Source organism: Crinia signifera, chromosome 1 (genome assembly GCF_055691185.1).
Source record: "Crinia signifera chromosome 1, ASM5569118v1, whole genome shotgun sequence".
Taxonomy (NCBI): domain Eukaryota; kingdom Metazoa; phylum Chordata; class Amphibia; order Anura; family Myobatrachidae; genus Crinia; species Crinia signifera.
The window spans coordinates 159191501-159206277 of record NC_139217.1 but is presented as its reverse complement, the minus strand read 5'-3'; the positions used below and the strand labels follow the sequence as shown (position 1 = coordinate 159206277).

At 44.5% G+C, this 14777-nt stretch overlaps 1 protein-coding gene across 7 annotated transcripts in view; it reads left to right on the top strand.

The window, feature by feature from the left end:
• PSD3 (pleckstrin and Sec7 domain containing 3) overlaps positions 1 to 14777 on the top strand; it is a 525478-nt gene that overhangs the window by 203562 nt on the left and 307139 nt on the right. For 6 of the 7 annotated variants that reach the window (XM_083175230.1, XM_083175238.1, XM_083175249.1 and 3 more), the window contains one exon: positions 10060 to 11107. In XM_083175230.1, the coding sequence (XP_083031356.1) occupies positions 10060 to 11107 (1048 nt within the window). Of the gene's footprint in view, positions 1 to 5089; positions 5106 to 10059; positions 11108 to 14777 lie in introns of those variants that run through there. The other variant, XM_083175271.1, reaches the window with a different exon arrangement.

Below are 14777 nucleotides of genomic sequence, written 5' to 3'. Positions count from 1 at the left end.
CAAAACAGCCTGTTTGAACGGCTTTCAGATCAAAGCCGCCCAGTGTGTATGCCCCAGCGATGGGCGCTGCTGCACGCTCCCGCTTCATCGCCGGGAAAGCCGCTCATCTGATGGTTATATGAGCAGATGATCGGCGTTGAGGACGGCTTTGCTTAGCTCTGCGCTATGCAACGCCCCCCCCCCCCCCTCCGTCTGCGCCGGGCAGGGGGAAAGCCGCCCAGTGTGTATGCACTGAGCGGCTTTCCCCGCAGGGATGATTGACATCATCGCTGTCTTACATGCTGGGCATAGTCGTCCAGTGTGTATGGACCTTAAGGCTCTATATGAGCTTTGTGAAATTAAAGTGACACAACCAATCAGTGTTGGAATGGGGCACAAGGAGACCTCTGGGGGAATGCAGTGTTAGGGGCCCATGTGTAGAGGTGTGGCCAGTCTCCAGAGGGGGTGTGGCTAGCCGCCACATTTTGGCTAACCATTAGAGAGTGCATGGTCTGGACCCCTTGATAAATATTTATCTTATAGCACATGCAATGTACCAGATTAACAAACACTGTAGAAAATACACTTGTACAGTATAAGGTAACATATGTATAATGTGTAACAGTCTGGAACCTGATCCTTTGAGGATGAGATGAAAAAATAATGGCCAAAAAGCACTGACAGACTTTATACATATTTCTTCGGTACTTATGTATTATCTGGGCTCCCATGTTAAATGCACCCCATTTTTTCATACCCCTACTATCCAACTGCGCATGGAGTTGATTTCATATAGTGTGGCGAGCGCAGCGAGCCACCGTGCCTGATGCGTGGCGAGCGCAGCAAGCCCCGCAAGGGGACGCGGTCTCATAAGAAAAACGGGAGCCCAGATATTACATAAGTACCATTTCTTCTTACTGGCACTGTTCACCTGGTCTGTGTTGTCATGACATGCCTAGACTGGTGTGGGACAAGTCGGTTTTACAGAATACCCAACTTTTGCATGTTGGGGAATCAGGGGAAATGTAAAAACAGCATGTGTAACGGGGCATGACCACTACTTTCAATGCATTCTTGCCTACCTGACCCTCTCCATGCGGGAGAAAATGCTCTGCTCCTGGACTTCCCTGGTAATGTAGGATTGCCATTACCTGTGGGGAGCTAGTCTAGGTAAAGGTGTTTCACCACAGGTGCTGGCAATCATACATTACCTGGGAAGAGCATTTTCTCCCTCATGGAGAGGTCAGGTAGGCAAGTATGTTTCAATGTGCTTTACTGACCCTCCAATCAGGATAGCAGGATTAAGCTAATTATTTGGGACTATCCCACCTAAATTGAGACAGTTGGGAGGTTTATTGCCGCAGGAAATACCTGACTGAAACTTCATCCAACTAACCAACTGTTCAACTTATCTGTCCAAGTTAAACAGTGCATACACCTAACCAACTTTTTCATCAGATCAACCAACTTTCCCCAAGTTAAAGATTCTGATATCACAGGAGCAGGCTGACCATGTCTACCTATTTGTTAAAACAAAAATAACAGAAACAAATTGAAAATAACAAATTAAATCGTTATTTTCTTGTCAAATCCAGTAAATAATCACGCCTGTCCTTGCAGAGCAGCTTGCACTCGGCAGCCCTCCACCTGTGAGCACATTTGTATATTGGGGAGGGGGTGTTTGAGCAGCGGTAACACTGCTTACCTTCAAGAATGGGCGCTGCAGAGGTGTGGCGACGCAGCCGCATTGATCAGGTGCAGCTTTCAGGTCTGGCTGTGGAACGATCACCTGCCGCTACCTTATTTGCTTCATCTCCACTGATGTGACTTTACACACTAAGGGGGTGATTAAGCTAAAGCAAACTCCTTTAATGTACAATACCATGTGCACTGCAGGTGGGGCTGATGTAACATGTAGTTATTTTGTTTCTGTGCAGAGTAAACACTGTCTGCATTATTTTGACACTGCAATTTAGATTTCAGTTTGAACACACCCCACCCAAATGTAACTCACTCTGCACATGTTACATCAGCCCCACCTGTAGTGCACATGGTTTTGTCCATTAAATAAGTTTGCTTTTGCAAAACAACCTGAATCACCCCTTAAATGTGCAGTAACAGGTGGTCACTGAAATCTTTTTTCTGAACTTGAATTTTCAATGTTTTTGCAATTAGGACATCTTCGCTTACTGCTAATGGGATATCGTTTGCACATTCCAGGTGAACATATGAAGAAACATACTGTAGAAGTGTTCTTTGTCCATACTTCTATTAAATAATTTTGCTTTCTTAGCATCATGTGATCACTATGGCACCACAGTCACGCAAAATATATTGTAGTGATCACAGGGGTAGAGTATTTTTTTTAGACCAGGGTTGAGCAATACGCAGCCTTCCAAATGTTGTGGGACTATACATCCTGGCATACCCTACCTTAATTTTGCTATATGGGCATAAAAACATAGCATATGGCAGCAGATTTAGAATCACTTGGCCCAGTTATTCTGCTCCTTTTTAGAGAAAAGAAAAAAAGCATGCTAAAACTGTGATAAGCACGATAGGCTGTATAGGAGGGAAAATTATTGTCCACTGGGATATATTGTCTAGAACAGGGGTGGCCAAACCTGTCCTCAAGATCTACCAACGGTGCATGTTTTCCAGGCAACCTGTGGATCTATAGTAGGAATGAATGCAGCAGGATTGAAAATGTGACCATTAGTATTGACTACAGCTGTGCACCAGCTAGGCGATCTGGAAAACCTGGACCGTTGGTAGATCTCAAGTACCGGTTTGGCCACCCCTGGTCTAGAACAATATGTCCACTTACTGGCAGATCACACACACACTGAAGGACAGGTCACACACATTTACAGGGGAGTCACACACAATGGCAAAGGGTTAAATGCACTGGCAAGGAGTAACACACTTGACAGGAGGTCACACACTGACGGACATGTCATTCTGTTGCCGGTTGATAGATCTACAGTGTCCATATAGACAGTCAATAGGTCTACCCCAAAAGTACAACATGCAATAGGTCGACAGGGTCAAATGGCCAACATGAACATATCAACATGCAATAGTTCGACAGAGTCAAACTGTCAACTGGGTTAAAATGTCAACATGAAAAAGGTAGACACATGTAGGGTCGACAAGAGTTTTCCATGATTTATTTTCTCACCGGTTTGTTCTTACTTCACCATCCATGTCGGCATAAAGGGGAAATATAATAGTCTCTGAGCCCAAAGCTCACCCACGGTATGTGGACAGTTGTCAAAATTGACACGAAAAAAGGAGAAAAACTCATGATGACCTTTTCATGCGTCTACTTTTTTCATGTTGACATTTTGACCTGTCGACCATTTGCCCCAGTCTACCTTTTGGGGTAGACCTATTGACAGTTTATCCAGACACTTTCTATCTAATAATCCACACACTTGCAATGGGTCACACATGCTGTCAGTCAGTCACACATACTGGCAGAGTGGTCACACATGAAGTCAGTTGTTTACGCAAACTGACAGGGTCACACACACTGACTGGGTGACAGGGGTCTCTCACGTGACGGTGTCACATCCACTGGCAAAGGTTTACACATGGGATCATGCAAACTGACATGGAGTCTGAAGCAGCCCATACACGCTGCTATGTGGGCGTGCTTTCCGTGCTGTACTAGCACGGATCACATTGCATTGCATTACTTGTGCACACGTTGTGCATGCAATGCGATGCAATGTGATGAAACCTAAGTACAAAAAGTATGTGCAAGCACATACTTTTTTGTACTGTGCGATGGGTTGCCGCGGGAGTGCACACCTCAAAGCACACATCGGAACAGCACGCATAGCAGCGTGTATGGGCAGCATGAGTCACTTCAGCAAATCAGAGTTGCTCCTCCAGATGACAACATTGCCAGAAGGTATGTTAAGGGGCATATACATGGGGAGATCTAAGCCCCATTTCTAAGCGATCTGACTAGATTGCCTACAAATAAAGCATGGATTGCTCCGTGTGTACGCCCTTTAGCGATGGGGATCGTCCTGTCATCACAATCGCCCGCAGAGATAGACAGTGCATGCAATGTCTATCCTTCTTACATCGCAGTGTTTTGCTGATAAGCATAGGCGAAACACTACTCGGCACATGTTGCAGGTACCTGCACCGCACCCCACCCTACCCTGTAGCCGAATCCTCTCTGTACCATCCCCTTGCATGTATTCGCTAACAGGAGAATTCATTCGATGGTTGGCATCCGCATGGGCAAGCCCTGTTTCTGCCTGCGGCCCTCGCTCCCTACAACGAACAGCCTGGCCCTGTAACTCACTGAAGCTGCTCATTGTTGGGGTCTGCACTAGGGTTACCACCTCATCCTTTTAATTCTGGACACATATTAATTACAAAGGTTCTGTGGCTGGCTGACTTCAAGACTCCATTCACCTGGTTTTAATCAGCCACAGGACCTATGTAATTAATGTGTCCAGAATTAAAGGGATGAGGTGGTAACCCTAGTCTGCACATGCACAAATATACGCTTGAGCATGCACAGACCACCACTATCAGAGAGTGGCTGAATTCGCCCCGTTCTGATCCAACGTGAATCACCCCCTTAGTGCTCACAAAACCTCACAACCATTTCAGAACTAAAGATTTCATGTGTGTATAAGAAACCTCCCAGTGCACAAATACACTGGCAACTGAATATTCCCCTATGTCTCACAGACACATTTTGCACAGGAAATACTTTTTACTGTATACTAGAAAAGTGAAATGCATAATCACATAAAAAATAGGAAACTTATTTATAAAATAGCAATAAGATCATGTAAAACTATCGGGCATCGGTGACAGATTATTAGAGATCTATTGTATTGTATGGCAGTAGTAATTGAGTTAATTGAGTTGATTTGAATAGTGGTCTGGTGTGATTTTAGCAATGAAGCACAGGTGGAAACAGCCTTGGAGAGTTCAGGGACCCATGGAAACATTGTTGTGAGGTTCTAATTTGGTCTTGCTCAGGTCTGCGTTGACTGTTTGTGACGCTTGCATGTCAAGATGCAACTGATTATTCCTATATACATGGCTGCATTGATGATTCAAGATCGCAATCAATTTCCATAGCTACATGGGTACTTTATTGAAAAAAATATATATATTTTCAAAACTACAGTTGTAACCATCTGTGATCTTTCTTCCAACACCTACTCTTTTAATTCAGTCCTGTTATGTGCATTAGGATACCTATTGTAATTGTGACTTGAAGCTTGTTTTTTATTTTTATGTTTGTTAATGGCTCACAGATTGACTTCATGTTTAAAATGTCCATTTAAATGTTATTAGTGACAGTAATACATGGTTGCCTACCTGACCCTCTCCTTCAGAGAAAATGCTCTGTTCCTGGACTTCCCTGGTAATGTATGATTGCCATCACCTGTGGTGAGCTTAGTTAATTAATAAGAAATGTGTTTCACTGCAGGTGATGGCATTCATACATTACCAGGGAAGTCCAGGAACCGAGCATTTTCCTGGACTTCCCTGGTAATGTATGATTGCAATCATGCAGTAATATATTTGCATATACATATGTATGTTATCTAGGATGGTAATTGAAGCAAATACAAAGATATACCACAGACCTGTAATTAATGCACTGTTGTATCATATTATCTAAAGCCCCATAGACACTAGACAAGATTGTGAGATTGTAAAAGATATTGCTCTATTTACTATCTTGTCTAGTGTGTACACGCAATACGTTAACCGCATTGGAAACAACCTCTTTTGAACATGTACAGACGATGGAGGACCTCTTTAATGACAGCCATGCTGCAGCTGGAGAATGGCTCTGTTCCCCCCTCGTCGTTGCCCTCTCCCTGCCAGCATCGGCAAGTGTGTATGCACTCGCCGATGCTGGTACTCTGCCGGCACCAATATCGCTGCCGATCGTCTAGCACAGTGGTTCCCAACCCTGTTCCTCAAGTACCCCCAACAGTGCATGTTTTGCAAGTCTCCTCACAGAATCACAAGTGTTATAATTAGCTCCACCTGTGGATCTTTTCAAATGTGCCTGAATAATGAGTGCACCTGCTGGGTGACCTGGAAAAAACGTGCACTGTTGGGGGTACTTGAGGACCAGGGTTGGGAACCACTGGTCTAGCATGTTACATGTCTAATATTTGTGCTTGTTACATCAGTTGTGTTGTGAAAAGTAATACCCCGTTCTCACTGCAGGCAAATTCCCGGGTCTAGCATGTAGACCCGGAAATTTGCCTTTTAACACAGATTTTTTGGTACTCTTTACCTAGAAGGGCGCCCGCGATTGGAATCGTGGGCGTCGGGGGTAAAAAATCGCGGGTAAATAGCGGGTACATAAAAATCGGGTGCCCGCGATGACCGCGATTTTCCCATAGGGAACAATGTTAAAAAGGATGATTGACCGCGATTTTACTGTAAAATGCCTCAATGGCCGCGATTTTCCCATAGGAAACAATGTTAAATGGGCTACAGAGCCCAAATAGGCACAATTAACCCTTAAATGTCCCCCCAAATTTTTAACGCCACCCCACGATCCACGCCAACCCGAAGCGTGGCGAGCGGCGGCGGTACGCGTCCTCCGACCTTTTCATGCCCTACTATCCACGTCGGCGTGGAGTTGAGAATAGAATAGTGTGGCGAGCGCAGTGAGCCACCGAGGCCCGAAGCGTGGCGAGCGCAGCGATCCCCGCGAGGGGACGCGGATACCTTCACAGTTATACGCGTCCCCTCGCGGGCTTCACAGGTGTCCGTGGCGACGCGGACACCTGTGAAGTCCGCGAAGGGACGCGTTTACCTGTGAAGGTATCCGCGTCCCCTCGCGGGGCTCGCTGCGCTCGCCACGCTTCGGGCCTCGGTGGCTCGCTGCGCTCGCCACACTATTCTATTCTCAACTCCACGCCGACGTGGATAGTAGGGCATGAAAAGGTCGGAGGACGCGTACCGCCGCCCCTCGCGGGCTCGCTGCGCTCGCCACGCTTCGGGTTGGCGTGGATCGTGGGGTGGCGTTAAAAATTTGGGGGGACATTCAAGGGTTAATTTTGCCTATTTGGGCTCTGTAGCCCATTTAACATTGATTCCTATGGCCAAATCGCGGCCATTGAAGCATTGAATGTAAAATCGCGGTCAGCACTAAATTTAACATTGAACCCTATGGGAAATCGCGGTGATCGCGGGCATCGCGTCGCGGCCGTTAATGTACTGCCCGCGATGCCCGCGATCACCGCGATGGGCGCCCTTCTAGGTAAAGAGTACCGATTTTTTTTCCCAGTGTGAACGGGTCGCAAACCCGGATCTCATACACGGGTAAAACCAATGTTTGAGATTCAGGTATGCAGACATGGGTTGACCCGTTCTCACTGCATAAAAACCCGTGTTAAAAGGCAAATCACCGGGCAGAACTTCTTCACCCAGGAATTTGCCTAGCAGAGAACAGGGGTCCGTTGCTGCAGTCCCTGGCATTTTAATGCTGCGTAAAAGCCTTGTAGTTCTCACTCGCAGTGAGATCACGGTATAACTGAATCTTTGTGCAACATCCCCCTCTGGTGGCAGCTTTTACTTTGTATAATACTTTTCAATATAATGAGAACAGTATATTATTAATAAGACAATAATTTGTAGGCTCTATCCTATTCTAATCCTATCCAGTTACACAAAAAATTTTTTTTTATGTTTTATGGACCAGGGAATCAAACATTTAATATGGTGTTAGTACCTAAAATTACATATTTTTATTATAACCGAAAAAACCTAATCCTGTTGAAACTGTATAATATTTTACTTTGGAAAGTAGTTTTCTTATGTAAGTCATATATCCAGAGGTGTTCTGTTACAGCCTTGCTGCGTAGTGTACACAGAAAGACTGATGTCTCCTGAGATTTGCTGGTTTGAGCATATGCACGCACCCACAAATCATTCACTTCTATGGGAAAGCATACCTCCCAACAGTCCCGATTTTAGCGGGACAGTCCCGATTATCAGGGCCTGTCCCGCTGTCCCACCCGCGGGCGGCAGTGTCCCGCGGTGTGGGGGGACTGTTGGGAGTCCCCCCCTGTCAGCTGCTAAGCAGCGGGGAATAAACGCTGTGCGCATGCGCACAGCGTCTATTCCCGCAGCCAGGGGGCTGGGGGCATGGCTAGAGGCTCACAGAGCCTCTGGGTCATGCCCCCATAGCAGCAAAATGGGGGAGTGGCCTCGCGGGAGAGCCGCGAGCATAGGCCACGCCCTGAATTAGGCAACCCCCCCCGAAAATCTCGACACGCCTACGGCGCGCAGCAGCAGCGTCCCGCCTGCTAAACTCACGAAGTTGGGAGGTATGGGAAAGTCATGTCTGCAATTGGATTGCGACATCATGCAGCATAGCTGCCAACACTGCAAGGGAGTAGCAGAACACATCCGCAGTGGCATCACAAGGGGTGCGGTGAGGGGTACAGCCGAGGAGTAACGCCAAAGTGACAGCTCCTGTCACCAAGCAGTACTGTGTGCTCAATTAGAGTACCCACCTTTGAAGGAACGCCACCTATCTAAGGTACTTACCTATGGTTTAAAGCGGAACCCTATATCACAGAGAATCTAAATCAAGGACTTACACCATCCTAGTTCAGATTTGGAGGACACTCTGCAAAGGGATTCCAGTCCCAGTGTCTAGGAGGACTTATCCACTGTCCACATTCTCCCTCTCCACTGGCCAGAGAATAAGGTGATAACATCCAGTACTGGACGCAGCTTTTTCAATTTTCCATTTCCCATTTTTGCATTTTTAATCCCCCCATGCAATTGCACCACATTTTAAAGTATTGTATGTATAAATAAATTGGTATTGGTACTTTTATACTAATCCTTGTTCTGTCATCAATTCTGCGCAATCTCCCCCCAATTGTTTTTTGTTCTATAGGGACTGACAATCCCTGTTTTCGATTGCTGCAGGCCCAACCGCTCATACAGGCGCCCCAAGCAGACACCCAGGTGTCTGTTTATCTTTTTCCTGTGTGCTGTGCTGCAGCTACCGTAATAGTGTAGAAGCCGGTACTGCGGGGGAGGCAAAGTTATCATTGAAAGTTATAAAACCTTTAAAATCTGAAAACATGCATTAAAAAAACCTAATAAAATGTTTTTCAAAATCTGGGCTCAATGATTAAATACTAGTTAAAAGCCTGAATGTTTCGGCAATGTACATTTAGTTTGTGCTGTAATCGTTTTTAATTTCACTTTGAGCTGTGACAGTTTTTTTTACCCACAAACTCTCCACTCCACCCCCAGTCCCCATCTCCTCCTACCTCCAATCTCTGTGTTCACAGCTCCCTCTTTCCATATTTAGCAAGTTTGAAACCGATCAGTGTCCCTGCAAAAATTGCTTCCAGTACTGTTATAACATCTTTTAGCACACAAATGAGAAATTTGGTCCATACTGTGGCCTCTAGTGATCACTGGAGGTACTTCACCTCATAGAGGTGAGGAGTAGTTATCCTATATAGAAGGGTTGACCACAGGAACTTTTGTAGACTACTCTTCTTTTTTAAATCACTGAAAAATGATCCTTCTGATTATATTGTATAATAAAATGAAGCCCTGTGGACAGCTTTACTACAACATTTTTTTTCCGCTGTTACTCTTAAAGAACTTGACAACATTTTGGGGTGATTGGGTGATTTTTGCCCCCCCCCCTCCCCCTGTGATTGGTTCTCCTGCTCCCACACCCCCCACTGTGCTTACACTCATGCTTGGTTAATACAGTATGTAATAAAAACCCAACAGAACCCTGGGACAAACAGCTGCATATTTCGGGGCTCTGGGCGGAGTGAAATGTGTGATTTTGGAAGGTATAGGATTTCTCATCCTCCTTTTTGATTTTTAGTTAGTAAATAATGGATTTATATGTCCCCCCACCCCCTCCCTCCTAGAAACCAAGTCACTTTCTACACATATGCAGAACAAGCTTGCAATATATAAAGGGTAAATGTATGTTAGTATTTAGAGTCTTCTACATATGTGTTACAGTATTTTTACATTTTTATAGTTATATTAATATTTTGTTTTGGTGTTTTTTCATAGATGACCCTGGAAGTACAAGATTGCTTGCACAGGCTGCTAGTGTCACCAATGAATTTCCTGAATATGGGACAACAGAGCACAGAGAGAATGACACATTCAGAGCTGCATATGGACATTTCGGTGAACAAACACAATGCTTAGAAGAAATAAAAGGACTAAATCAGTCCTGCCCAGCAATGCAGAATGAACACTTAACAAATAAGTCTGAACAATGTTTACATGACAAATTAAATAGCAGGTCACAACATTTAGAAAGAGATGCTGAAGACAATAATTGCTCTTTAGATCCGCTAATAACTTCTCAAAAGATCAATACAAAGACTCCACCAGAATGTAATTTGACTTTGGACTGTCCCTCGAATGAGGAAATTAGTCTGGAAAATCCCAACGTGGTAACTCCTCAGCCAGCAGAACAATTTGAAGAAGTGATGGTCCCTAGAGATGAGGAGACATCAGATGCACTTATACCAGAAGCAGTGGTTCCTCCAGAAAGGAAATCTCATTTATATGTAGAGAGAGAATTGGCAGCAATTTCAGAGGAAGAAACTCTCTCTGAATCTTCGCTATCACAAATCACTGAGATCGCAGATTTCCCCAGATCACAACACAGTCATAATTTAGCTCCAACTACAACTGTCATGGACCAAGTTGTTTGTGTGGTGGAATGTACTGATTTAAGTAGAGGTAATGAAGATACAAATGATGGTGCTACTCAGTTAAAATATCCTGTAACATCGGCATGTATAGAAAATGCTGTTTATAATGGTTTAGATGTTTCAACGGTACAAACAGACTCGGTGGTGAAATGGCAGAACACTTCATCCACAATCGAGGAAAAGCAAAATTATAAAATGTCCCTCATATCTCCAGGAACAAGTAATTACATTCCAACCCCTGAGAGGACTAGAGGTACAATGGGGGCAACGCTGTCATCTGTAGCTCAGAGGCCTCACACATGTCGGTATCAAGATGGTGTGGACAATGAAGTCTTCATAAAGGATACAGACTCTGCTCAGGAGATGCCAGGGCATGTCCGACTTTCCCAAAGGTAAGAGCTTCAATTTATCCTCATAAAATGTCATTGCAATTACCTGTATAAGCATTGCACTTGGTGAACGCAAACTCCTTTCTTTTTTTCTATCTCTTACATACAGTATTTGTGTGTTTGTTGAAATGTATGTGGCTTTATTGGGTCCGGATTAGATCTGCACTATATATGAAACTGTAAATAAATAATGTGATAGGGGCAGTGACATGATGTGAGGAGGGGAATGGAGGCAGCAGGAAGCCACAGGCTGAGAGTTATATAGTGGCAGGAGCAGGGCCCCCAGCAGTACAGAGTATATCAGGAGATGAGGGATGTGTCAGTGAGGACAGGGCAGTGACATAATGTGAGGAGGGGAATGGTGGTTACAGGAAGCCACAGACTGAGAGTTATATAGTGGGAGGAACAGGGTCCCAAGAGCCATGATCTCTTCATATTTGTTGTCTGTTTGTCCGGTATGCAAGGTGAGGTGGCTTGATTGGGTTCACAGCCATTAATACCTCCAATCCTGACCCTGTGGGGGTCCCAGGGGCCCAAAAAGGGTTCCAGCAATGCACAAAGTGGGTCAGGGAAGCCAGATATGGCAAAATTGCATTACATAGAGGGGGTAGAGGACATGGGGTTTAAGAAAAAAATGTGGTCAGATCCAGGAGCCGGCCACAGAGAAGTGTATATGGAGCATGTTCAGGGCCTTCAGCTGGATGGATTTGAATGAGAACTTCAGAGAGGGATGGCAAATGGTTTGGGATGCCTATTGAAGTGGCCAGGACCTCTGTCCGATGTAAAGTTGGTGTACATCGTGCAGACTGTTGATCCAGGAAGCGTGTTCTGAACCCGAGCAATGCCATGTACTTCAGCTAGTTAGACATATTCTTTGGTGATACAAATTTGACCTTGTTCTACAGATGTGTCCTCGTAGATCTTTGCTGCAGTCATGCCAAACAGCCCCTCTTTGCGTGCCATGTTGCATGAGAATGTTATAGCGTCTGGTGTCTTTTTTTTTTGCCAATAATTTGCCTTAATCTCAATACAATGTGACTAGGATGCACGGGGAGACTGTTCTGATTAATTTGATATGTTACCCTTCAATATATGTGGTGCAATTAAGTCTCTGGGGTAAATTTACCGAGTCCTTCTGGGGTAAATTTACTAAGATGGGAGTTCGATTGAATATGGGATGTTGCCCATAGCAACCAATCAGATTTTGTCTATTATCTTCTAGAAGGTTCTAAATAAATTTGAAGTAGGATCTGATTGGTTGCTTTGCTATGGGCAACATCTCCTCTTCAATAGAACTCACATTTGCCCCCTGAATCTGAACACAAAGTGCTACAATGTAGCAGTGGCATTTTTTTTTTTTACAATACAAGTTGTGTTCTGCTCCATATACAGACTCCCTCACATGCACTGGAGTATTTATAATGAGTACAGTGTGGTTGGGGCAGACACTGCACACCCTGAGCCCATTGTTTTTAATATGTCCCCTCTTGAGTCGTGCAACAGCAGCAGTAGCGCTGCAGATATTTCAAGGAAAATAGCATTTTCCTGGGGACACCAAGCATTTTTTCTAGCATGTCTGCGTTTTTCTTAGCACTCCCACTAAACGTCTACTTTCCACGACTAGACGCCTGCATAGTAACATAGGGGGTTATTCTAGTTCATTCTTTCTGACAAAATCCTTCTTAGATGGACAAAACCATGTGCACTGCGGGTGGGGCAGATGTAACTTGTGCAGAGAGAATTAGATTTGGGTGGGGTTTTTCTTCAAAGTGAGATCTATATTGCAGTGTAAAATAAAGCAGTCAGTATTTTCCCTGCACAGAAACAAAATAACTCACCCACATCTAATTCTATCTGCACATGTTACATCTGCCCCCCTGCAGTGCACATGGTTTTGTCCATCTAAGAAGGATTTTGTCAGAAAGAATGAACTAGAATAAACCCCATAGTAACTTAGTAATTAAGGCTGAAAAAAGACAATAGTCCATCGAGTTTAACCTATCTAACTTGTATTTACTGACTTGAATAAGTCATATCTATAGGATTCCCTTAGTGACCAAAAATGCATCCAGTTTTGATTTAAATTCTTTAGCAGTAGTTGCTGTATCCACCCCCACCAGCAATGAGTTCCAGAATGTTACTGCTCTAATGGTGAAGAATCCTCTTCTTAAATCAGAACGAAATTTATTTTCCTCGAGCCTCAGTACATGCCCGCGTGTCCTAAGTATAGGCCTGTTAGTGAACAAATCATCCCCCAGTTCCATATGATTCCCAATCCTGTATTTGGGACATACTAATCACATCACCTCAACCTCCGTTTCTCCAGTGAAAACATATTCAGCCTAGTTAACCTATCTTTGTATTTTAGTGATTCAAGTCCTTTTACTAGCTTAGTCGCCCTTCTCCGTACCTGTTCCTACCTCCAATCAATCACCTTGCCAATGGCTTGCAAATAGAAAAAGTTGCAGATTTCATTACAGCACGGTGCATGCATACTACGAGTCGTTCACATGCATGTATCGATAATCGGCCACTGTGTGAATTTGCAGCCTTGCTATCAGGTCTGAATTACCCCTTAGGCATAAAATGTAATCTAGCAATTGCCAGCTACCATTTTGCTCATACCTTCTCTTTAAAGGCTTAGGGCTGTATTTACTAATATTCCTTTCAGATGACAATGCTGGGTCCCAACCCGGATTTTGTACACAAGTTCAACCAAGGTTGAGACCCTTTTTTAGACTGGTGGCTCAAACTTATTGCTGGGTGAAAGACCTCACCGCAGATACGTGCCGAGCGAGCAGTTATAGTTGAGATCATCTTCAATTGCTGGCTCTTCCTATGCTGTAAATGGGTCCCGGACACATCGATCTGGCTTGCCCATTCACACTGCACCGCTAACTGGTTTGATATAACAGGTCGCTCGACCCCCGTTATTTCAACTGAATCCTTTCATAGTGTGCAAAAACCCAGGTTGCTGTGCATTCATGTGCAAAAACCTGGGTTATTGCTGCCAGTGTGGTGGGGTATAAGAGGCAGTTTTGCTATCAGCCCAGGACTGATTGTCTTGGTATTCAGATAAAAGATCGAAAATGTATCGGTTGACAGTCTATAGGTTAACGCTATCGGGTTGACAGGATAGAAAAGGTTGACCTTGCATTATGTTGACAAGTTACAAAATATATAAGGTGGGGAAAGGGGGAGTATGGGAGAGACCAGTGCACAAGTTTCAAATGTAAAATGTGATAAATTTAATTGTATTCAATGTCCACAATCATGTAAAGTAAAATGAGAAACACTCAATATGAGATAGCTCCTGCGGAGGTGCCCCTGTGAGAGTAAGTTTGGAATATACAGTTTTGAGAAGACAAGTACTCTCTTTTTGTAGGGGCACTCCTAATATAGATAGTCTAAAGCAGGCATGTCCAAACCATGGCCCTCCAGCTGTTGTGAAACTACAAGTCCCATCATGCCTTGCCACAGTTTTACTATTATTGAATGCTAAAACTATGGCAAGGCATGCTGGGATGTGTAGCTTCACAACAGCTGGAGGGCCATGGTTTGGAAATGCGTGGTCTAAAGTTTCTATTCCAGATTGAACATAGGGCTTTAAATGTTTACTGGGTACTCTTTACTTAGTTGGGCGCCCACGATCTCCATCGCGGGCGTCGCGGGT